Source organism: Eumetopias jubatus, unplaced genomic scaffold (assembly GCF_037043125.1).
Source record: "Eumetopias jubatus isolate StellerSeaLion01/CBP00866 unplaced genomic scaffold, mEumJub1_p1.0 scaffold_9, whole genome shotgun sequence".
Lineage (NCBI taxonomy): Eukaryota > Metazoa > Chordata > Mammalia > Carnivora > Otariidae > Eumetopias > Eumetopias jubatus.
The window spans coordinates 36,671,789-36,696,823 of record NW_028274815.1 but is presented as its reverse complement, the minus strand read 5'-3'; the positions used below and the strand labels follow the sequence as shown (position 1 = coordinate 36,696,823).

General features: G+C 46.5%; 1 protein-coding gene across 2 annotated transcripts in view; it reads right to left on the bottom strand.

Moving 5' to 3' along the window:
- Nucleotides 1-1,692: 1,692 nt before the first annotated feature.
- The window catches only part of BCL2L11 (BCL2 like 11), a 46,749-nt gene continuing 23,406 nt past the window's right edge, over nt 1,693-25,035 (bottom strand). For both annotated transcript variants that reach the window (XM_028117169.2, XM_088026419.1), the window contains exons 3-4: nt 18,210-18,319; nt 1,693-6,088 (exon numbers count right to left, since the gene is read on the bottom strand). In XM_028117169.2, the coding sequence (XP_027972970.1) occupies nt 5,990-6,088; nt 18,210-18,319 (209 nt within the window). In that variant the 3' untranslated portion in view covers nt 1,693-5,989. The remainder of the gene's footprint in view (nt 6,089-18,209; nt 18,320-25,035) is intronic.

Sequence of the window (25,035 nt, the reverse complement as noted above, 5' to 3'; positions counted from 1 at the left end):
CCAACTCTAAATAATCTGTGTGCTGAAGTATTTAGGGATGAGTACCAAGGACTATGGTTTACTCTGGAATGCACTGAAAAGTAAGATGGATTAGTGGATGTATGTGTGACGTTAAAAAAAGAATAGCAAATTGCACGACGTAGAATCTAGGGGGTGGGTGTATTGATTCTCTGTACAATTCTTTCAACTTATCTGTGTGTTTAAAAATCTTGATACTACAATGTTAGGGGAAAATAGCAACAGACTAAAGGAAAGATATTTCAGATACATTAAGAGATGTTTTACTCGTGCTTTATAGAGCTCATCATCAGCAGAAAAAAATGAAAAACCCCATTGACTGTAAGTAAAGCCCTTGATAAAAAAGGCACATGCCAACAGTATCTGAAAAGATCATGCTATTTGTCAATAGAAAAATCTGAATTCGACTAACAATACTACTCCTCCCCCCTCCAGGCTGATACCAACGTGGGAACACTTGGCGGAGAGCGTTCTCACCTGCTGCCAGGTGAGTGCAGCCAGGTTGGCGACATCTCCCAACTCTGCTGAAGGGGATACCCCACCTCCTGGTACCACCACCACCACCACCACCACCACCACGCAACCCTCCCTCTTGCTGGCGAGGAGCGGCCAGGCAGCCCTGAAGACCCAGAAATGCCAGAAGCGGGACGCCAGGCAGCAAGCAGCCTATCTGTGTGCACTTGATGCAGAGGTCAGAATGAAGTGGTCACAATGGTAAGATCTAAGACCTGCTGCTAAGTCAGAATCACATGCGAATTACGGCATTTGTAGAAAAAGCAAAACCAACGTAATGTAAATAAACACACAGAGCAACGGAAAGGATCTGGAAAAATTTGAACTCTTGTGTTGGTGTGGACGTAGGACCGGGGACGGGAGCCGAACAAGCTGGGTTTGAAATAAATGAGATCTGAAATAAATGTAGACACACACATATCTATAGTGATGAGACCGTATCTGTGTAACGCTCGCCTCATTAAAATGAAAAACACGAACACATCACCAGCTTAAAACAAAGCTCGGCCCGTCTCACGTTCCCAGCATTTATTTCAGAGAACTGATTATAGAATGGCTTGCTCTGGATTTTATAGCCTAGACCCCGCAAACCAAGTTTTCATTTCTCTGTCAACCCTTAGACCAGTTCCCCGCCGCCCCCCCCCCACCCCCGCCAGGCAGCACAGCATCCCCAACACTCAGGGAGCCCTTACCAGGCAGCTGGATCTGTTCACACACAGGGCTCCAGACACTTGGCGATCCACTTGGCCCTGCGGATAAGTCCTTTCTACCACAGTCAAACCAGACTCCCCATCTTTTGTTTTTCCTTCCTTCCAACTAGGAGACAGGATGGGATGGCAGGGACTCTGCCCCATCATGAATCAATACAGAGCTGGCTCCATTACCCCCCGCCCCCCAACCTCCCCAAGTGCTGAGTCATATCGGATTATGTGGGCAGAAAACTGTGCAGAAGGTCCTGTCAGCCACTTCAAAACTTTTAAGAGTGGTTTGCTTTTAAGTATGCTACACAGAGTCGTCTTCAAGCGAGAACTCCTAAAATCTACACGTAGGTAATGCGTCCTGTGACTGATAAAGGGCAGAGGTGTGGGTGTGTATATGTTCATATCTAACCAGCTGTTTCTCCACCACCGCTCTGTGAAACAAATCAAACAGCTCACCAAAACTAGTTGAAAGTTTTATTTATATAAACTTCATTAAGAACATAAAAGATTAAGTTTCTTAAAAAAAAAAATCTGCAGTTATTTACAGCAGTATTGCACAAGTAAAGTGGCAATTACCCTGTCAAAATTCATCAGTGCAAAACACAAGTAAGCCAGGGAAATCGCAATACAAATGCTACATACGCTGGGTCCTAGGAAACAAGTTAGTGACGGTCCGTATACAGACAGATCAGTGCTATTTATAAATGTGTACCTGATGAGTTCTGATACAGTAACTAGTGGTCACAGAACCTGCACATACAACTTCGGAGAGCTTCTAAAGTCTGATTCCCAAATAAAAGTAGTCAAGTTACCTAGCTGGGAGCTTGAGGATGCTTCTTGAATACAATGCCATTGGGAGCAGGAGTCCCCTCTGCTGGTTTAGCGTCACGTGTGGACCCATCCCTGCACCCACGTGAGCGGGAAGTGGACCACACAGGCACCAGGCTAAATCAGCAGGGATGCCAGAACCACCACCTGACATGGGGCCACTAGGAGGTCTCTAAAGCTTCTGCGAGCTTTCACATCTTAACATCCAGTCGAGTGGGACCCCCAACCTCTCTCGAAGCCAACAGAGAAGCAGAAGGAAGACAACCTGAAGCAGGCTGATCAAAGGTAGGGACCAAAGGGCTCAGGGCTGGGGGTGGGGGTCTGTACAATTAGCTCCTGAAGACCATTAAGTCCACACCTCAAAGCACAGGACACAGCGGGTGGGGGATAATTCAACTACTCACCAGTTGCCAAAAAGTGGCATGAGGTGGTGTTCCTGACGTCCCTCTCAAGGCAGGAGCAACCTGGCTTACCTGTCCCTTCCTCTTGCCCTGAACAACTCCTGGCAGCACCCCCAAAAAGGGGCCCATTTTTATTTCTCTCAACACTGAATTGTCAGGGATACATTTTCAATGGAAAAATCTGTCCCAACTGCCAATAATACATTAAAATAAAATAAAATTTAAAAAGATATGGCCTGGCCTTCATAGAATTTGCTTCCACGAGAAGCTGGCTATTTCTTGTAGAATTTTGTGGCCGGCCACATTTATGGTCTCTCACTGATGGCTCAACACAGACTTCGTCATCAGGATAGCGAACCCCAAGAACTTAAACCCACGTGACCAGAACTACCAGGAACCAAAGCTGGAGGGCCAGCCTAGGGAAGAGCGTGGGGCTCACAGTCACCACCTCAGACTTAAAGCAATGAATGGTACAGCATGGGGCGGGGAGCACGGAGGTCAACACTTTTCAGAACATAAGACATTAAATAAGCAGGAAATAAATATACAATATTTCTACAAGTTACAGCATTATGAAACAGTAGGACACATTACACAGAAAAAGAATCTACAATATGTACAATCCTCAATTCTGAAAAAGTTTAGTAAAAACAGTGATCTTTACTCATTTATGCTGTACAAAATTTTACAAGAAAGGTAAAGGAAACACAATTGCACACAGACATTTGGCTCAGTTGGTAAGTAAAATGTGACCTCCTAATCTAATAAATAGTCAAAATATATACAATATCAAGACAGGGAAACAGGAGAAAGTTATTCTCTACGGTGTACACTCTTTTTAATCAGAGGGGAGTTTTGCCTGGTTCCTCCACAACCCCGAGAGCAGTTCTTGGCAAACTCACTTCTGGGCAGGAGTACAGGTAACTGGAAGAATTGCTCATGGGATTCTTTTGCATGTGTTTATTGCATTTCTATGATAAGTCACAGGACACTTTCTACAAACCTCATGGGAGAAGAGGTGGTCAAGGCACAAAACCCGCATTCAGTTTCCAAAAAGGGATCTAGTCTTTTTTTTTTTTTTCCTACAAAAAGTAAAAGAAATACACACTAAAAAGTCAAGGTCTACCACAGTAGGCATACCTTCCGCAGGGAGGCATCGTGATAAACAGATACATACAGTACAGAGACATCCAGTCATCTCTCTTCAGTCCTGGTGCAACATCCTGCTCCTTAATACTACAAATTCATAGAATCTCTAATTTCCTCACAAGCTGCTTCCGCGGCCAGCCTGGACACCAGGCAGCCACTGAGCCAGAGGTACGCCAGCACAGAGCCCTCGGGCACCGCTCCCAGGGAGCCGCAGTATTGAAGAAACAGAGTAAAGTGCTCCAGTCAGAGAGACTGGCACTGAGTACGGAGATCCTGGGAGGGGAGGGGGGAGGCGCCCAGAACCAAATACGTCTTTGGTGTGTGTGTGTGTGTGTGTCCAGCAGGTCCACCACTGCCTTACAACCGTGTGGACTTCATGACCCTACAGAGGGGTTCGAGACACGTCAGGAACACAAGCTGACAACATAGCTTTAAAAATATTCAAGACCCCAACAAGATTTTGGGGTAAAAGAAAATCCTAAGAAAGGAAGAATATTTGGAATCAAATATCTCTACCTAAAGGAAAATGCGTATATGCTGTAGATATATATATATATATATATATATTTATATAGAATTATCAAGATACAAATGAATGGATTTCCCCACTTGATTTAATCACGTGAAAACACTGGTCCTCTGTGGGCCCAAAGCAAAACAAGAGTTGTTGGCACTGCTGACTCGTTTGAAAAGTCACGTTTATCTTTTAAAAAGCTATTTAATAATCTGAGGTTTCAAAATCTGTAAGAGTTATAAGGTTCACGAAATGATCTCTACTTCTCTTCTTTCACTGCTTCCTGATCTCTCTTGGGTCTCTCCAAACTGTTTAACTCCCTTTGAAATGTCAGACCAACTCATGGGCCCTCCATTTGCTGCACCCCTCCCAGGCAGGTGTGGAGAAAGAAAAGAGCGCGCCCAACAGAGGTGGATGCACCAAGGGTGGTCCAACAACACCCACGTGTCCCGAGAGTAAGGGAACAAGACAGACCTTTGTCCGAAGGCTGAGAGGCCACTTCAGATTCGGGCTCCAATGCAGTATTTTTACGGCACGGCTGAAGGCAGATTATCCTTCCTTTCAAAGTGGATTTGGGGGGGGGGTGGGAACCAAGTGTCAGGCATCAAAGGCCAGGTGAACCTGGAGTTGGACGAAAAGCCTCGATGCCCAGGAAACCCCTGCCTAAAGCCCCGCCCACGGCTCGTGCCAATTCCCACGAGGACTGGAGCTCCGACACCTGCAGCCCAACGGGCTCAGCTGCGAGGGGACATGTTCCCCACCTGCGGCCCCTGCTGACAGTGTACCTGTGACCGTGGGAGAGTCTGCAACCAGAGAAGCCCACAGCACCGAGGGGCACAGTACCTGTCTGTGCTGTGACTGGTAGTCCTTCTTCAGAACACTTGTAAATGACAAGCCCATCAAAACCAGTGAAAACCAACATCATGCACATCCCAGTGAGGAAGCTACTGACAGACAAGACCAACTGGGCCACGGATGCCACAGGCAGATCCTGACTCATGTTCTGACCCAATTCCCTTTCATCATGAGAATACATGGACCAAATCTGTGCATCGGCCTCCAGACAGACCAGAGGAGCATCACAAAAGGAGACAAGGAAAAATACACAAAAAGAGTTTTAAAATTTTGCCACAGATGCAACTGAATTTAAGGAGGTAAGTATTTACAAAACGGGAGTGGCATATCAATACAGGCTGATGACAGACCTTCTGCCCCTTTAATCAGTTTCGTTTCATAAAACTTTTTTGGTATTAATAATAATGATTAAAAAAAAAGCATGTCAAAGAGCCAATGGCAGGGAAGGGAGGGGGCTATCTCATACCTCTCCCGTTTAAAAATTCTGTACAGTAATCTAAAAATAAACTAAGGCAGCTTTATCAATTAGCTGGCTCAGTTTCCACTGCAGAGTTTACACATAATCCTCTGAGAGTAGACAATAGGTTCTTAAAATTTTAGTACAAAAATCATTCACGAGTTGGTTAAAAAGTTTCCATTTCCTTTTTGAAAAACCTGTTCTTATTAAAGAAGGTGGAAAAAAACCCACACCACGTGTAAACACCATTCTTGCATAAAATCCTGCTCCAAAGAACCATGATTTGTACATTTTTTTTTTTTTAAAGAATCCTCCCTCATTTACATTCACAACAAACTTCCATTGGAAATTCTGCCATGTGGTGAACAGAAAGGTCAAGTCCACGTGCAGTGCGGCGTCCTCAGGAACGCGTCAGCCAGCCTCCCCGCACGCCCTCTCGGGGAAAGAACCGCGGGCTGCATAGCAATGGCACCTCTTACACCGTGGTGCTGGGGCCTGTTGGTTTTAACAAGCGAAATGTCTGCACCCATCTGGCTCCGCAAGGAACCCGTCGTCACTGCAATCTCCACACCAGGCGGACGATGTAACGTAACAGTCGTAAGATAATCATTTGGGGGTGGGCTTCGGCTGCTTGGTAATTATTCAAAAAGACCTGAAACAACAATAGGAAAGCTTCTTAGTTTCTCAGCCCTCGTGTTATTTTTGGGTGGGGGATGCCTATATTTAAGGGAACCACTAATCCCATTTTCACAGCTACAAAGGGCACCCCTTTACGAGGGCTGCACCTTCCGAGCATGGGTCCGTCCCCTGAGACTGTGAGGCTGAAGTCCTTCCTACCTCCCCCACAGAGGGAGACGTCGCCACATAAGGAGCAGCATGCCAAATGATCCGCGTCTTTACAGAAACCAAAAGGATGCTTGGAACCGCAAAGACAATCCCTGAATCTCAGTTTGCCCCTCTAAAAAACACATGTATTCTCTCTACGGGCCATGTCATTATTGGCCAGAACTGCCTCGATCAGGGGATGCTTCAGCCTGTGTGCAGGTGTGGAGGAAAGCCAACCCCCAGGTCACTGGAGTTGGCGTCCCGTGGGAAGAGGTAAGGGTAGAGGGGACACAAGAAAGATGTGAAGGAACTGTCTCACTACCCAGGTTATTAACATTCAAATACATGGACTCCCCCGAGGGTGAATTTCTGGTAGCTGTAGTTTACTTGAGAAACCAGTGATTTGGGGTAATTTGTCCTAAGAAGCTAAATCCAGGGGTGCACAGATGCACCACCGCGCCTCTGGCTGCTGGTGGGCAGCTCCGCTATATAAACATGGGTGGCTCAGCACCGACTCTATGGTCACACACACAGGCGGAGTCAACCCCCATCCTCCCACCCCACGTGGGGAGTATAGAGCAGTGAAAAATTTTTAAAAAGGCCTCTTTGCTAGTGACCACCATGTTCGTGACAAGCGGAGAAACTGTTCACAAGGCAATTGCTACATTAAAGGTCTCAGAGGTCCTCAGGTCTTCCGGAGGGCCCACCTGTGAGTTCTCATCCATTCTGCAGGTAAGTGCGGGGTATAAATTCAGAGCAGCCAAAGGCGGCAAAGGAACACACCTGCCTCTACGCCAGGAGCTACAACCCATCTCACAGTTCAGGTCTGCAACCTACCCTCATTAAGGTTGTTTCCTTAATGAGTCATCTATGCCCGAGACCAGCTCTGCTGTTCGGGGCTCTCCACGAACCCCCTTCTCAATCGGGCAGGTGAGACTTCCAACACAGCATGGTGGAACCACGGGCCACGAGTGGGGCTGGGAACTGGCGTCCCCCGTCACACACAAACACTGCCCGCAGACACCAGCTGGGAGCGGAGCCCCTGCTTGTGACTGTTTACACGAGCTCGCAAGCACTTGTCTGACAGGACGGGATTGTGATAAGGCCCGGGCATTTCCCGTTCTCCTTCCATAACCAGACTGGAGGAAATCGGCTTTCTGTAAGCGATTCCTGTACAGGCGCTCCGTAACCACAGTCTGTGATTTTTATCTGTTTTACACACAAGATTGCTTTGTTTTGATTTAACTTTCAAAATTACTTTGCTTTTTCTGTGTGAGAATAATTTAGGGGAAGGTTAATTTTAGTTGAGACTAATATTAATAGGTTGAAAGAGGCTTATTCAAAATAAAACCACGACTTACTAAAATGAAGAAAGCGCACGCAGGGCTAAGAAATCACTTCAAGGTGGGAAATCTCATGTCAGCCAGGTGTCACTACCAGCCTCAGTACGACCAGAGAATGTGGTCAAAGTGACACCAGTAAGGGGACAGGTCCCAACTGCTTCCAGACCTGGCAGCATCTGAGAGGAGACATCTCTGCCCAACCCTTTGAGGACATTGGGTGGACGGCGGTAGCTGTGACACTGAAGAGTCTCATCATGAGACGAATCTTTCCAAGTTTTTTAGGGTTCTGCCTGCATCTCAAACGTAAAGGATGTGGGGGTGTTCGAAGGAAGCCGGGGAGGGGGTGGGGGCCATGCAGGAAATTTTGGCAAAAGGAACACACCCGATCCCTGACAAATGAGAAGACGCTACTACTCAAGAAGGACAATGGGATCCCTGCCCTCTCAGGCAGCGCGCATGACAACATGGCACACGCTTTTAAGCCAGCGAGAAACTGCTTTTGGACAACATTCAATGGAGGAAGCCATTACGACTGAACTCCAAGGCCACGCCAGTCCCGAAAACCCTTGACCACTGGCACAGCTCAGCAGGTGCGGCCCATGGCTCAGAAAGAGCTGGAGGATGGGCAGACTCGCTGCCCTCTAGCACCTGCAGCCGTACCCGTCAGCTCGCTCATGGGAGCATGCGGTAGGTGCCCGATGACGCCAGTGTGGGGCAGGTGGTACAAGGGTGCTGGTCGGTGAGGACTGCCGGCTGGCCTCCAGCCATCAGTGCTGAGCACACATCAGCACAGCCAGCCGCAGATCTCAGTCTGCCCTCTGGCACTGTGAACACACACAGTTCTGCTGTTTAACCCCCCGTCTAATGTACTCTGTCACTGCAGCCCTAGCAAACGAATATACCAGTTCACGCTTAAATGAACATTCTTGGTCCTTCCCTTTTTAAAGAAACAACACTTCTTAGATCAGACTTGTGTAATGCTGTTTTAATCTAACTCATAAAAGTACTTTAGGAAAATACATTAATGGGATGCACTTGGGTAAAGGAGTTTTTAAAAAGAAAAACTGAATATGCTACTAAGTACAAACAATTCATGCATTAAGGTGATCTCTTTTGCTCTCTCTCACACACACACAATCACAAGTGCTTGAAGTGTAGGACCCCATCCTGTTGGGTCTTTTTATCTCCATGGTCTAGCAGGAACAATATTCTTTGGGGTTACTGACTTTTATGGCCATCCCATGTGTCCAGAAGATGACTCCTTCAACATTCAGCTTTGTGTCTCCCTCCAGGAACCAACTCTGACAGTCCATGCTCCTGTCTGGGTCAGGGGCTCCTGCAGCCCCCAGGCCTGCTTGCACGGGACAGGGGGTGTGCTGGGGCCTGACTCTGAAGGCCGTGTCTGCACCCACTAGGCCCAGTGGGCAATACCTGTGTCTTCAGCAGCAAGTGCAGAACAGTGACGCATGGCCCAGCCCAAGGGCTACCCGTGGGTGCTACCAACAGTGAGAGCGGTCTGGAAGAAAGCCACTGCCACTGCCCTGCCTCTGGAATCAGGAGTCAAGTTCCCACTTTGCAGGTAAAGAACACCTACATGTTCCAATAAAACGGGAGGCCTGTGCCAAAGTGGAGTCAAGATGCGGAGGGGGCCTTCCTGTCGAAAGAAAAGTGCAACAGCATCTCTATGAACCTTACACTCTGGTGACGAAGAGCCATACAAACGAACAGGGTAAGAGGACAACAGCAATGCACAGGTAAATAAAATGGCAGGGAGGGCAGCGCTTGCCAGAGAGGCAGTGGGGCCCCGGGAGAGCCAGGGCAGGAAGGCGCAGAGCTGGGACAGGCTTCCCTGGTGGAGACTCAGGTACTCTTCCTGAAGATCTGAAAAATGTCCCTGGAGACTGTGTCAAGCGCATTCCGCAGGGAATCCCCAAATAGAGGACATGGGCTCAAGCTGGGTGGCAGCTAGGGATGGGGCTGTGCCAAAGGAACGCCCTTGAGCAGGGTCCGGGCAGACTTACCAGGAGCTGGGCCACTCTGAGCCACCATGGCCCTGAAACACAGGACTCGGGCTGGGGCTGGGGCTACCTCCGTCCGCAGCAGCCAAGAGGAGGGAGGATGACTGGATACAACACCATCCACCACAGTGGCGTCTGCACAAGCACCACCTTCAACTTACACTTGAGATGACCAACCAAGTATCGGAACTTAATTACTATTTTCATGCAAAAATAATCAGAGCAAGACATCCTCTCTTGCCCAAACCAGGGAAGCGGGTATGCAGATACAAGAAAGACCCCGACCCAAGGCTGCCCGGAGAAATGGTCAGAGTAACCACTGCACGCAGCTCTGGATCCAGCTCCACTCTCCTGTGGGCAGAGACGAGCCCAGCCCACCCAAGATACACCAGGCCTTTGGACTTTGTGCGCCCTAGCCCGGGGTCCGCAAGAGTCCCTCACCGCCACCACTCAACAAAATGACGTGCCAGACTCCTTTCCAGTCTTCACAACAATGCTGTGGGCCAGTATTGCTCTCTTCCACATTTCACAGATGAGGGGACAGACCAAGCTCATGGACTCAAAATCAAGTCAACTCAGACTTCAGCACAGGGTAGAACACACAAGCTCACCAATCCACGCTCCAAAGGCTGGGCTGAACCCCACTGGGCCGAAGGACTCAGAAAGTACAACACATATACATTCCCATTACTCAAGGGAGCTTAACCATAGAAACACACAGATGGGCACAGTGCAAAAAACACAAAAGTTAAGAGAGATCAGAAATGACATCAAGAAAGAGAGACTTACCCTGGGAACCTGAGATCTAATGCCAAAGAGCCAGAGTTTAGCTAAGAGTTTTCTGGCAGTCAAAGTAACACGGGAAACATGGCCCGATCTTCACCATTATATCCGAGAGCTCAACAGCAAATTCTAAGAGACAAACGAAAAAGCAAGGAATACCGATAGAACTCTGAGACACACAGCAATTTTTAAGCTAATTTCAACACTGAATATCTAAGAGGTCTTAAATTTTTTTTCTCCCTTTTTAAAGGGATGTATCTTTGACTGGTAACATGTTAAAAGAAATGGAATTCTGGACTGTGAGACTCAGACAGGGAACGTCTGCTCCAGATCGGCATGGTGCCTGCTTCCCTAGGGGCTGTCGCGGCATCTTCCGGGAACAGGGCTGGGTGTTGTTGCCATAATCCAAGGTGACCAGGGTGGGGGGCAGGGAGCAGAGAGTGGCCCCAGCGATCCTGATGGAAGACCACCTCTACCCATTCATAACCCCCGTCAATCTAAATAGTATTTTTCATGACAAGTGACAGAGATCAGAGAGGAAAAGGGCCTGCCTGTGTGGAGCATCTTTGGGAAGATGTGGGGGTCTCTCCACCTTGGCCCAGATTTTAGAGCACCTGCCTTCAGGTGCCAGGCCGCTGCTGCAGTGCCGCCCAACTTCACTTTCTGCTCATCACCACGGCCGTGGGGGCATTTGCATAGCTTGTGCCTAACTCGCTAGGATGTCAACACAGCTGTGGAAAGGGTGCCAGGAGCCCCTCCCCCGGATGTGGTGCTCCTGCTCGCGGGGCAGGGGTGAGCTTCCCCGGCACCGGCCGAGCCACCGGGGCTGTGGCTGACCTGCCCAGGCCGTGCAGTCACAGGAAAATCCCATTTGCACGAATCCAACTCTCCTTCGTTTTTGATGCATCATTTCAAATAAAACTATTATAGTGCAGGCTTTCTGTAGAGCAAACAACCTCTTCCTTGGTTGACTTCCAGTCAGGCCTGGTGTGCCTGGGTTTTCTTCCTGCAGGGTGGGACACCCCTCTACCGGGCAGATCTCTAACTCACTCGTCAGCCCTCAGACCCCGACCGTCGCCTGGGAAGTGTGGCGCTGCACGGTGACCACCCACAGAGAAGCCAGAGATGGTTCTTACAGCTCCCGGGTGGGTTGGGGCGCGGGGCCTCCGTCAGACAAAATATAAGCCTCAGAGCAAGAACACGCCGTTCTGAAATGCCCCAGCCTCAGAGAAATGCTGATGAGATGTAATGCACTGTAACCACAACCCGAACCTCTCTGCTCTGGTTCAGCTGGGAGAAGTTTAGCGAAGGATGGTGAGAGACGCCTGCAGACTCGCCTCATGCGCATCTTCATTTCCTCCTCCAGAGATTAAAAAACCCCAGTCAGACCTCTCTGAAGTCCCCCTCCGGGCACCTGCACCTCTGAATGGTTCTATGTGAGTGGCCCGGGTCCCCCCGCTGTGAGGCAGGCGTGCAGGTGTACCCACCTGCCACAGACGGATGGAGCATCGGCCCCAGGCAGCGTGCACGAACACCATCCAGGCCGATGCCCACCCAGCCATTTAAACACACCCCAGCGCCCCAGCCTCCTGTTTGTGTACACCCAGACACAGCACGCATCAGTAGGGCCCAACACAAGCAGGGTACTGAAAGACAAGTGAACCAAGTTAGCAGCATCTCTCTAAACTCCAAAGACCAACTGAGAAATGTTTCAATTATAGTTCAGAGACACCAGAACGATGGGCAAGCGATGACAGCAATTTCTAGCCCTGTTCCTGAATGTTTCCCTGTGACCTTCGCCACATCCCTAGGAGACGGAGAGAAAATGGGGCTCCTAGAGGACATAATGGATGGACTCAGGATTCAAGGCCTCACCCCAAAGTTTTCACACCTGTCCACAAGCCCTGCTTTCCTGTAAGATCATACTTTATCCCCAAGTCATGGAAAACCCTCGTTCAGAAAACCTGCCGTCCACAGTTGCCATTGGGATAAGCTGAACCATGTGCTGTCTCGAAGGTCTCAGGGAAAAACACAAAGGGCTGAAGCCACAGGAAGGATGACTCTTGGATCACACAGGCTCCAGGGACTCCGTGATGGGGGGTGTCGGAAGGCTCTTAAAACCACAACACTGAACTACCTCCCTTCAGCTCCAAGGAAAGCACTCACTGAATCTTCAAACTGGATCACAGATCAATGACGGGCACTAATTCATTTAAGCTACTCACAAATGTTTTTGCTATGAAAACTGTCATTCTATCAAGTCATGGGCAACTCACCATCTCATGAGCTAGGTCTAGTTTTAATGTGATATTTCCTATGCATATTTTCCACTATTCTTTGCTCAGACTGTAAAACAAAGTGGCTCACTTATTAAGCTTCTATGTTCATTTAATGAGGGCCTCAAAAGAATGTTGTCGGAGAACATGTATCTCTGGGTTTATGTTCAGGTTATGCTATTTCCAAACAAGCTACCTACCGATTAGATCTCTCCCTTGTACATTCTCTACAGAAGAATATCATTTATAAAACCAGGAATCAAACAGCACAGGGAATTCACGTCGTAGGAAGGACAGCAGAGGGAGACTTCAAGTTCATTATGAAAATGCAAATGGGTGACACTTCCACTAAACTTTTGTTTCCATCTAAACCGGTCTGTGAGCCACCTACCTCTCCCTCTCTACTTTGTCTGGTTTGGTGCTAAACTTCCCTTGGCCCGCAGTTCAGTCTACTCATGCCTACACATGCCTGGGACAGAAGAAGTAGGGAGCAGGCAGTGTAAACAAAAGATACACTGTTTCTTGGGATCAAAACAATGAAAAGGTTTTCATTCACTTCTTGGCCCATCTAGAGGGTCTGACGTAGCTTCACGTGCTACTGTTCATCCAGGCCACAGCCAGGACATCCCTAAGTCACTGTCAACCAAGAGCAGTCTAGCTGTGCACAGAGCAAACTGTGTAACCTGACTACAAGGCCCAGGGGAGGCCACCAAAGGTAAACGATCGCAGCCTTGGTAATGGGGTGGGGGTGGGGGGAGCAGATGTGGGGTAGAGGATGGGTCTAATTACCCTAAGAGCACATGTTCTGATGTTCTGAAGGGCCCAGCACATGCTCCACAGACGTGGTCTGCACCCTTGGCCCATGGCTAAGAATCCTATCCAAGTGGACACCACCCCCTGAGAACAGGCGGTTAAGCACACAGTGCTCCAGGCCCCACCATTCAGCTACACGCAAGCCACTCAACCTCTTCATAAAACAGAGATCTAACTTCTCTGAGAAATCTTCTTCCCTACAAGCCCACTGACCTCCATGCTCCCCAGCCTTCCCCGAGAGCCCAGGCATAGGGGGCTGGAAGGGTCAGGGCTGCGTGTGGGTGTAGGCCATTCAGCAACGGATGCCTTCCAGGGGCTCCAGCACCCCCACGGGCCCTTGGGTTTTTTCTTGTGCCACGTTCTAGATGTGCCTGCACGACCGAGGCCCTTTAATGCTTAATGACAGGTGAAAATGGCACCAGGGGGCTGCCACTGGCCAGATCTGTGACAATCTGAGGATCAAAATAAGTACTCAGAGTAATGCAGAGTAAACCTGTTGAAATTAAACAGGGACCCATGAATTTAGGCTGATGAATGGGATAAACATATATAATGGGAAAAGGAAGTTCTTCATCCTCTACACACACTTCTTTTCCATTTCAGATGGAAACATGCTGACTTTATAGAGTGGAAGGAGCCACCTTTGACCAGAGTCAACATCACCAACAACAGGACAAATGGCCTCCACGTGCCTCCCGAAGCAATGGATGGGAGAGGATACAATGTTGCCCCTGTCATATTCCTGCCCAGAACACAAAACTGTAATCACATCCCGAGGAGACATCAGACAAATCCAATTCAGGGAGAGGGAGACTCTATTAAGTGTCCTGAACCTTCAAAAATGTCAGGGTCACAAAGACGGAGGAATGGTTCCAAATTAATGGCATCAAAGCAATAAGACAACTAAATTTAACGCATGACTCTAAACTGGATCCTGGGCCAGAAAAAAACTTCTGTTTTGTGTTTTTTTTTTTTGGCTACTATAAAGGACATTTTTGGCACAACTGGTAAAGTTTGGATGAAGTCCACAGATTACAAAACAGTACTGTCACACTGCTAATTTCCTGATTTTGAGAATTACACTGCGGTTACATAAGTGAATATTCTTATTCTTAGGAAATACACATTGATGTATTTGAGGGTGAAAGAATATCACACCTGTCATTTATTCCCACAGAGCTCAGAAAACAGTATGTGCACAGATACAAAAGAGGGAGAACATTAAAGCGAATGTGGCGACACGCGAACAGTGGGGAACTCGGGTGGCAGACAGAAGAGGGTTTTCTGTACCATTCTTGCAACTCTTAGATGGAAGTCTGACATTATTTCAAAACAAAAAGTTACAAAAATACGCCAGAGACTTGGAGCGGTCAGACTTACCAGACAGAGGGGGACACGGGTCACTCTGCCCTGGCGGGGTCGTTTGGGGGGCAAGTACACGGAGTCACAAAAGAAAAAGGGGGAACATGCACTGGGACTTTGCGCTCACCTGTGCCTCTCTCACCTCCTCCTTCAAGGGCTCAGACTCCACAGCTCCGTTTCATATGCTTCCCCACTGCCCTTAAGTGGACTGAACACATGACAACTATACGACACCTTCCTCTATTGCTCTAACTGAAAAAATGGGAAAATATCCTGTCAGGCTTCGCAAGGCTCATGGCAGTAAAAGACCAACACTTTAGAAAAGCTACTGTAATAGTATTAAGCAAATAAAGACACTCAATATTTACAATGCTGAAATCCATTATAAAGCAACCATTATAAAGCAAGGCGGGGGCTGTACACTGCTCAACAAGAAGTAACCCCCCCCCCCCCCCCACCGTGAAGACAGCAGGTGATCTGAATGCCTGACTTTCTGCTACGGCCTCCCATTTCCTCCCCAGATTTCTACCCCCAATAAATGGACCACCAGTGACACTGCAGACTCGGGATTATTTTTAACCAACAATATCAAGACAGGTGTCTGTAGCTTTAGGGGTCACTGTGTCACTATCCAGAGTCTGGTGTTTTGAACGGGTTATTTGCATAAAATCTGGAGAATGTATTTGCCTTCATTATAGAAAAATCAGGTTATAACCTAGAGCCTGGCCCTACACCTCCCCCAATATCCCCTGCCTACTTAGGAAGCTAGAGTCCCTTAAATAATTAGTGACTGCATTTTCACATTGGTTCATTTTTTTTTAAAGAGATGCAAAATAAGATTTACAACCAGAAAATAGTGTGATCCTGCGATGAAATTAACTTACATTTATTTTACCAAAAGCACTGTGAACAAACAGGTTGCATCTCATTTGAACAGACAGATATGGCCATCTCCAATATCCTCTTAAACACTGAACTGTGAAATAACACTGGGAGAAGAGGAGGAGAGGAAGGATATAATCTACTAGACACTGTTCTCTCACCTCCCACGGACAGGCAAGGCAATGGAAACAACCCCACACCTCCCACGGACAGGCAAGGCAATGGAAACAACCCCACACCTCCCATGGACAGGCAAGGCAATGGAAACAACCCCACAGCTTGTGTCCCATCTGCACGTGACCAGAACTGCCCACCTCTTCAGCCTATGCTATGCACCAACCCCCACGACACACCTGGCCCATGTCTTATCGCTGATCACACAGGCCACCATGGAGGTGCATCAACCAGGTCCATCTGGGCAGACCCAGGGCGGAACCTTATAGAGTCACCGATAGCCTGTGTAAGTTTAAAGAGAAGCTCATACATAATATCCTTACAAGACATCTAGCTCTGTGGCCAAAGTCTTAGTCCCTCAGAGTGGAGCTGTGTGGGCTCTTGGTGTCCAGAGCTTCTGGACTCTGAAGGCACCAGGGCCCAACAGCCTCCTCTCTTGGGCGGCCCCATCCACGTCAGATCTGGCCCAAGGACATCTAGGAGCCCCTTCAAGATGGAGAAAGAGGCAGGCCCCGCACGCTGGTCAGTTCGCTGCTTAGGCTCATTGTGAGAGGCCACTCTGCCATCTTTTCCTGCTGAATTATGGACATGTCCCCCAGAATCAGCCTACCCTCCTCAGTCAGAATCAGCCTCCCTACCCCAGCATGAGGTCGTCATGAATGCACTGGGGCCCTGCTTCTGACCAGTGCCTCCTGGTCCACCAAGAGGGGTCAAAGTCCAGTCACACACAGGAACACCAAAATCCCTTCAGGGAAACCAAGGCAAAGCAGCTGGGGGGGGTAGGGGGAGAGTAACTGTAGTGGCAAATTATGAAACAATCAACCTTGCAAAAACAATTACCATTTCAGAGCTAGGTTGGAAACGAATTTATACACCGTAAACGGCAGATGTAGGATGCTGGATATTCTTGGCAGCTAAAGACGGCCACATAAGAAATTCCTAAACCCATTCATCAATGTGACAGTTCTCATTTAATAACAGAATCATACTACAGCACATTTCCCATCAAACACACACACCCCCATAGGAAGGTATGAAGAGGATCCAATGTGAGTTTTCAGAGCATCCCTGGCTCCCTTACAGAGACCCTATACTGAAGGAATAAATGAAAGACCCTCTGCAAATGGGAGGATGTCTCCATGTGTGTCTAAAAAAAGCCTGAAAGGCATTGCATGGACAGGAAAACAAGAAGGACTCAAAGCAATAACAGGTAACATCCACTTACTGAGCAAGAGCTAGCTAAAAAAGAGACCAACATTTAAAGCAGGACACAAACACTGGGGTATTCTAAGCATGACCTCTCCTTTCAGAAGGAAAAAAAAAAGGTTCCAAAAAAAAAAATCTTGAAGGGATATTTAGACGAAGCTGTAACGTTCAGAAAAAAAGGAGCCAGAAGACCAGTAACATAGTAAGAAAGAATGACAGTAACAATTACAGCTTTTTCTACAAAATAAGATGTGTCTTCTTTTTGGATAAATCAACAGAAATTGCCTCATACTTGGTTGTTCGGAAAAATGTAAACAAGCCAAAAGTACGTTCTATCACATCTTTGTTAGTGTACCCTTTACAGGAAGTACTCACATACGCTCATACCAGCCCTAATTCCCAGAGTTAAAGCCTACACGTTTTGGAAGTCTTCCGTGGGCAAAAGGTGTCCAAATGGTAATGGCTATTGCCAATGGGCAAAACCAACAAAATACACCGTGTCTACAGAAGACATAGGGTTGGTTTGTTTTTTTTTTAAATCAACAGCACACCTTAAAATGTAAGTGGCAATCAATTCAGGGTATAAAATTTTTATGCCCCAGATCCCAGACTCCTGGTTAATGGCCTCCTGACAGCATTCAAGGACAGCACCACGGACAGAAGGGGGTGGCTCCCCTGCTCTGCCCGTCAAACATTACAGGACTACTGCCGGCATTGCGCCCCTTGGCTGAGTGAGGATGGAAATTTTAATAGGTCTTTACCTTTGACCCCAACTGCCCAAAAGGAATGCAGAAACCCTCTACATGGATTGAAAATTACGTTACTATTTATGTGGGAATATGTCAAAGCAGGTCCATAACCCCTTTCTTAGCATGGATGTCCCTTTGCCACCTTGTACGATATTCTATGTAATTACCGTGACTTAAATTCATCCATAAAACATTTTTAAATGGAAAATGGGAAAGGAGAAACAATGGTGGGTTCACACATAGGTAATACCTCGCATTTCCATTATTACTAGTCACCTTAAAAAAAAAAAATTGTGGGGAGGGGGAGGGTGTGAGGAGAAGGGGTAAATAAAACATCATTACCCTCCTTGGGTAATATGCATTAAATTCGTCTCCAATACGCCGCAACTCTTGCGCAATCCATATCTCCGGGCGTATATCTGCAGGTACAGCCTGAGACTGCCTCATGGAAGCTGCATCAGAACAAACAGAACAAAAATCACATTGTTTTCCATAGATCATTTAGCACGTTCTAGAAGCAAGCCCATCTCACACACTCTGTTTTGTTCTTGGAATCTCCCTAACTTCAGGACTGTCCTACCTCAATTTGGTTAAAGAGTGACGGATAAAGAACTGAGTTTTTCAAAACTGGAGACTCAGAATTGCAAAACTTAAAAACGTCCTGGCCAATTAATTACATGCTCCCATTTCAAAATAAATTAACACAAAAGTGGTACAATAAAGATGACCAAAAGAAAAAAAATTTCATACTTGAAACACAGAACATAAAAATTCAAGTTGTCAGTAAAGTAACTACTCTGATCTTAACACAAGGTAGAATTCCTAGGGAAATTTCAAACGTCACACAGGAATTGGAGATGAAGTGGTTGTCCTATCTAATGCTACCGAATAAGGGAAAACCTGAGAATCAGCAGGCGACCTGAATGAGCTCGTTTCTATGGGAGCAGGTGCAGTGACACCGTCATTTACAAGTGCTACCCGGTGGCCAAGTTAAGGCATACCTGTGTGTTTTGTCTCCGTATTAACGCGGCCCATAAAGGTGGATTGGATTCAAGTCTGCAAACCCCACATGGGGAGAGAAAATGTTTTGGGTGAAGGAACAAAGGCATTTTTGAAAGAAGAAAGAAGAGGGAGGTGTGCCTTTCCATTAAGCTGTCACTAACATTCACACCCAGTCCACTCATCTGTTTGTTGCTGAAACCATTTAAAAGCCTTGTGAAGGGGAGCAAAACTGGGAGTTGTCAACAAAAGATCCCAAAAGGCACCAGGAAGGTGGCATTCTCCACACTCAGGAGAAAATGGTTTGGCATTGTGGGCACGGGAAAAGAGAGGAGCTTCTTGGGCTTGTGACTTGTTAACCTACTGTTAAGCATGGGGACACTGTACTCACAATTAGACACATGTGCTATGTTCTGACCACAGCAAAATATTTTAAAAACCGGTAACGATCAGATTTCGCAATACTATGCATATGGCTTTCTGTTTTGTATTTCTGCAAAAATATTTTGTATGTGGGGTTTCTGAATTTTATCGTTGTAAGTTGATTCGCAGCTCTATAAAAGCACTTAAAAGCGCACTCTGAAAAAAAAATAAACTGAGTTTTTACCAAGTCTTCTCAAAACTCTTGTCCCATCTTCTTTGCCCCCCAACCCCCACCCACAGGAATGCAACAATGATCCCACACAAGGAGGGAGTGCCCAAGAGAGGGTGGGCACTGAGTGTGTGTGTGTACATGCGTGCACATGTATGTGCAAAGAATGCACATGGATGCTCTCCAGAATTATCTGTGCTCTGGGAGTAAGCCAAGGGAGGATTCCTAAAGGAAGCCCTAGGGGAGAACGTGAAGGCTGACCACAGAGAAACTTCTAGGATAAGCCAGGCACGTCCCCTGAATAAACCCCCAAACACATAGAAATTACTTTGGCTGTATCTTTGCCACACAAATAGTTTTTATCATTACTCTGTAAAAGCCTATTAAAATTAAATTTTAAATGGCTAAAACCGGCAGGAAACAAAATTTCAGGGTAGATGTGATGCCAGGTGGTGATATAATAGTTCACTTCCTTCTTTTGGGTTTGCAGCGCTTTAAAGATTTAGTCTGTCAGAGGTACCCAATCATTACTATTCTTTTTATACTATCAGCAATCAAGTGGTTTTTTATCCCCCTAACTTCAGAAGCTGTTAAAAAAGTCAACTCATCCCTGAGAGAAAGGAAAGCTCTTTTCTTAGAATGCCTACTACACCTCAGAGCTTGAAGGTTTGGTGCGAGTCATTTCTTACCATCCTGCTAACCGGCCCCGCAGGGACACAGCTGCCCCATCCACAGGTGACCAGACTAGCAAGCAGGACACTGTGTGGCCACCTCAGAGCTGCCACACACCCTTTCTGGGCTTCATTCAGAGCCCCCACTTGTTTCTCACTCTACAAGGCTCTCTTGAAGAGTAATCTGCTCTCAGGGGCACCTGGCTGGCTCAGTGGGGGGAGCATGCGACTCTTGATCTTGGGGTTGTGAGTTCAAGCCCCAGGTTGTGCATACAATTTACTTAAAAATAAAATTTAAATTAAAAAAAGGGTAATCAGGGGCACCTGGGTTGTTCAGTCGGTTAAGCGTCTGCCTTCGGCTCGAGCCCCGCATCGGGCTCCCTGCTCCTCAGGAAGCCTGCTTTTCCCTCTCCTACTCCCCCTGCTTGGGTTCCCTCTCCCACTGTGTCTTTCTCTGTCAAATAAATAAATAAAATCTTTAAAAAAAGGGTAATCTGCTTTCAATCCTAGAGTCAGAAATGAAAAAAATACCAATTATCCAAAAAAAAATGTGTGAAATATAGACTGTGTGTCTTAAAAAGACGGCAGACAGGTTAAAAACAACCGGCAAGTTACCCAGTGTTTAATCAATCAAGACATTCACTAATATACCCAACGAATACGAATGCCCATGTGCCAGGCACTGTTCTAGGAGGTGCTCTGGGTACAGCAACCAAACAGGCCAAGCCCTGCTCCTGTGGAGTTTCCATCCTTGTGGGTTAAATTTCAACATTTAAATGTTAAGTTTTTCTGGACACGACACTACCTGTTTACACAGGTAAACTTTTTACCTGTTATAACACGAAACAAAAATAACTCCCCCAGTTAATTTCCCCCAACTTGGAGATGAAGCCTACTGCATTCTACTTAACACACTTACTTTACTTACTATGCGTGTGGTTTAGAGGTTTCTGCCTGGCTTATGCTTGGGCTGGTAACCATCAAAGGAGTCAGTCTGTGTCAGAAGTTGGCTTATCATCCAACTAGCACCTAGTGAACATGTCAACCTAGCCAGCAGCTAAGAAGGAAATATGGACCCTTGGTGGCCAAACCCAACCTGTTCTTCTTAGAGATAAATGCTCTGCTGTAATTTAGTGAAGGAGGCAAAGGAGGTAAGTAAAGATTTCTTTTCTAGGCAAGAACAGCTCGGTAGCTTAAATAAACATACAGACACAGACATATTCCCAGAGTATGTGGCAGTAAGACACAGGTGGGAGGAGTGTCTGTGGGAGGCCCGGGAGGCCGCCTGCTCACAGGTTTCCCAGGCAGTTCTGGTGCAGATGCTCCACAGACCAGACCCCGAGAACACCGAGCAACAGGCGAGAAACCTTTGGGGATGTCCTGGAGTTTTAAGTAACCAAAGATAACAGATGAGACCCGGCTAAGCAGACACTGACCGGTCAGAACAACAGTTTAGAGCTCTCTAAATGTACTGAGGTGTATTTTTGTTTAAGTTGACTCAGAGAGTAACAACACAATATAATCCAGTAATAACAATAGAAATTAACTTTCGCCAAGGAGACTGATCTGCCTGGACTACTCTTATATAGCATGTGTCACCATTTGGCTTCTGAAGAAACTGGGGCTTTTTGTTCTTGTTCCTTAAATCTGTAAAGCTAAAATGAATGACCATCATTCATCCTACAGTAACACCTACCTAACATGTCCACAGAATAGACAATTATAAAGTAAGCTTATTTAAGACAAAAGTTCTTTTTTGAATATTTTAAAAGGCATCCTATTCCTGTATTTTAAAAGGGTACTACTCTTAATCTCAGTACAGTGAGTTTTTCAACATAAATTTCAAAGATTACTTCTGAAGTGACAAAAATATCTTCTCGCTTGGGGGTGGGGGAAGCTTTTCTTAACTTCATCACTAATTTAATCTTAGTGACTGCCCTATTTGGCTTCATGTCCCATGAGAACCCACCAAAACAATGGGGTCTGGCTGACCCTAGAGAATGAGTCTGTCAGCCCCATGGCAGTGCTGGTCAAAGCTCAGATTCATATGCTTAATTCTGTGCCACTGTTACCCAGAGCGTGAACCACCACAACGGTGAAGGGTTCCACAGACTGGTCTCTAATGCTGCACCTGAAGCAGGTGGGGCTCAGGAACAGGGAATACTCAACACACTGGTCTACCCTCACTCTCATAATTCTACCCATATACTGACCCGACTACACCCATTATGATAACATAGTCCACCTATCGAAAATATAATTTACATTTACATTTCTAGTAAGTATCAAGCACAAATATTTTACTTTCCATCTGCAATATGCTTCACAACCGTAAATGTGGAGACCTGATCAATAAAATGGGTCTCTATTTGAAACAAAAACTCTTATTACTAGTCAAAAAGATAAAAATTTTAACTTATAAGGCAATTTTACATGCACATAAAAAATTCCTGCAAGGGAAAATTCTGGGGAGGTGTCTTTTTTCCCATAAAAAAATGTAGTTTCCGCATTTAAGAAAATCATGTCACTCCATAAGCCTGACGCTAACACTTAGGGGAAAAAAAGCAGAATAAAATATACACTGATCTAAATGTAAAGCCACCCCACAGCAGTAACCTAAAGCCCACGGAAGGCCAGCTCCACTCCTGCAAGCACCAGACTGGGTTGGGGGAACCTGCTAGGTCCAGACTGTCTAACCAAAGCCACTAATCAAAAATAATACAACTGTGTCAGACACAGGCAATTCTGTCAAAAGTGTGAAATGTTAGCTGAATTTTCACCAAAGCTCGTAGAAACAATCTTTTGAGATCCAGAATTTCCTGGTGCCAATATCTCCTACAGAAAAAATACTTAGGTCTAATTAATTCATTTTTCCATACCAGGGTGGGGGAGGGGGAGGGATGGAAAGGAGGACATTTTTTAACGTCAAAGAACTTTGAGTTACGCAAAGACGTGTGGTATTTAATTAACAGACTGTTCTGGTTCCGCTACAGAACATTTTCCAACCCATATGGTAATTTCAAATCTCAGAAGCTTAGCAATTGAAAAAATTAATGTCGTGGTTGTGGCTGATAGTGAAATCAGGCTGGGGCTTTCAGAAAGGGCTTTCTGTAGCACCGTCAGCTAGGGTGGGAAAATGGAAAAAAAAAAAAGCAAAAACAACAACAAAAAAAACCCCTCGAGATTGTCAATTCACAGCTCAACATCAGCCTAACCAAACCTTCTGATTTCTCCTGAACGCCCACCTGCCCTCACCCCACTGTTACCAACAGCAGGTGTTAAAGGAATGGAGGTCCCATCACAACACCACTGCCACTGTTTCTACACCCAGCTGTCCTGCTCTGGGAGGGCGTGTATGTGCGCCGGGGGCACCGTGTCCTACACGCGGGCTCACACGACTGTGGTCTCATGCCAAACGACAGGACTGGGGCAGCTCTCACTTGTGAGGGGCGGCCACTCTTTTAGTTCCCTGCACGTACATCCCCACTGGCATTTCAAGTGCGGAACCAGACACCAAATTAAAATTCATGGAAATACGTCACACTACTCTGTTTTCAGATGTTCAGTAATCCACAAATACTTAGGCAGAATCAAGATGAGATTTTAAAGTAGTCGGCATGAATTAAGCTCTGAGTATGTATTCAACTCAGAGCTGAGAAAGGATTTTTCAGTCTCCGAACAGCTATGGAATGTATGACTTTGAAGACATGATCGTTTTTATTTTCAACACACAACGGATCATACTTAGACAAGCGCACATTTTGCCTGACACTTACCAGGGACTGTGGGGGCCCTTCCTCTCAACATCTCAGGGTCGTCCATCTTTATTCTCCGAGAAGAGTCTAATTTAACCAAAAACCATAAGGACCCTCTAAAGGACCATTTCCCTGTCGGCTCTGAAACCAGTGCCAAACCACTTCCAAAAGAGTATTCCAAAAATGTTCAGATGAAGCACTGCCTTTAAAAGTGACCACTCTTAAGCGCAACATTCATTTGGGAAAATAAAAATTCTGGGCTGTCTATTCAACCCAATAGTCTCCTTATTTAAGAGAGTATCTTCAGAAATATCTTTTATCAAGTCACAGCTATATACAAGCTTACAAGAGGAAAAAGGACACAGCCAGCCGGCCTGCTATGGGTTCCTTAGCAAATCCACCTGAGTGATCAGGCCCACGTGCCCCAGGATTCCCAGTTAGCCATGGGGGAAAGAGCAACTGCCACTCTCGTAAGTTTCACCGCAGAAAATGCCATCAGAATCACCTTCAGAAACTCCAATGATTCTCGGAAATAAAGTGAGCCAGACCCAATTTCGCCACGTGCACACCCCACCCCAGTCTGTTTCTCCCTTGCATCATTTTATTTGTTAATCAATCTTTTATCAATTGCACTGAGCCCCTGTAGGATCATGAGAGCAATTAGAAATAAAACACCTTGATCGCAGTACTGGTACTCAGAAAGTTCCTCCATCTGTTTTCCCCTGGTACACGGCGGTGTCAAGCCTGGGCGGCTACGCGAATTCAAGACTGTACTTTATAAACAGCTGCTAGGAGACAGCACCACCACAAATAATGAAGTTCAGGAGAGGAAGCCAGTGTTTTATACTTACTCCTTTCAGTGCGTGTTGTCCATGCTTTTATGTGGCCTTGAGTAAGAAAGTCAAAACAAGCTGCTTTGATCCACTTCCAGGCTGACCATTTGGAAACTGCCAGTAAACCATGGCTGTGAAGCTGGACAGAAATCTGGAAACCAGCATGCATCATCTTTCCCCTTCCACCATTACGCTTCTCACAATGAAATTTGAATCTAAGGCATTAAGACAAATGTGCTATGATGCCTCTTCACTCACTGACTGTTCAACACCAGAAGACCTAGTTCCCCATTTCACCTGAGCTGTCCCCCACACACA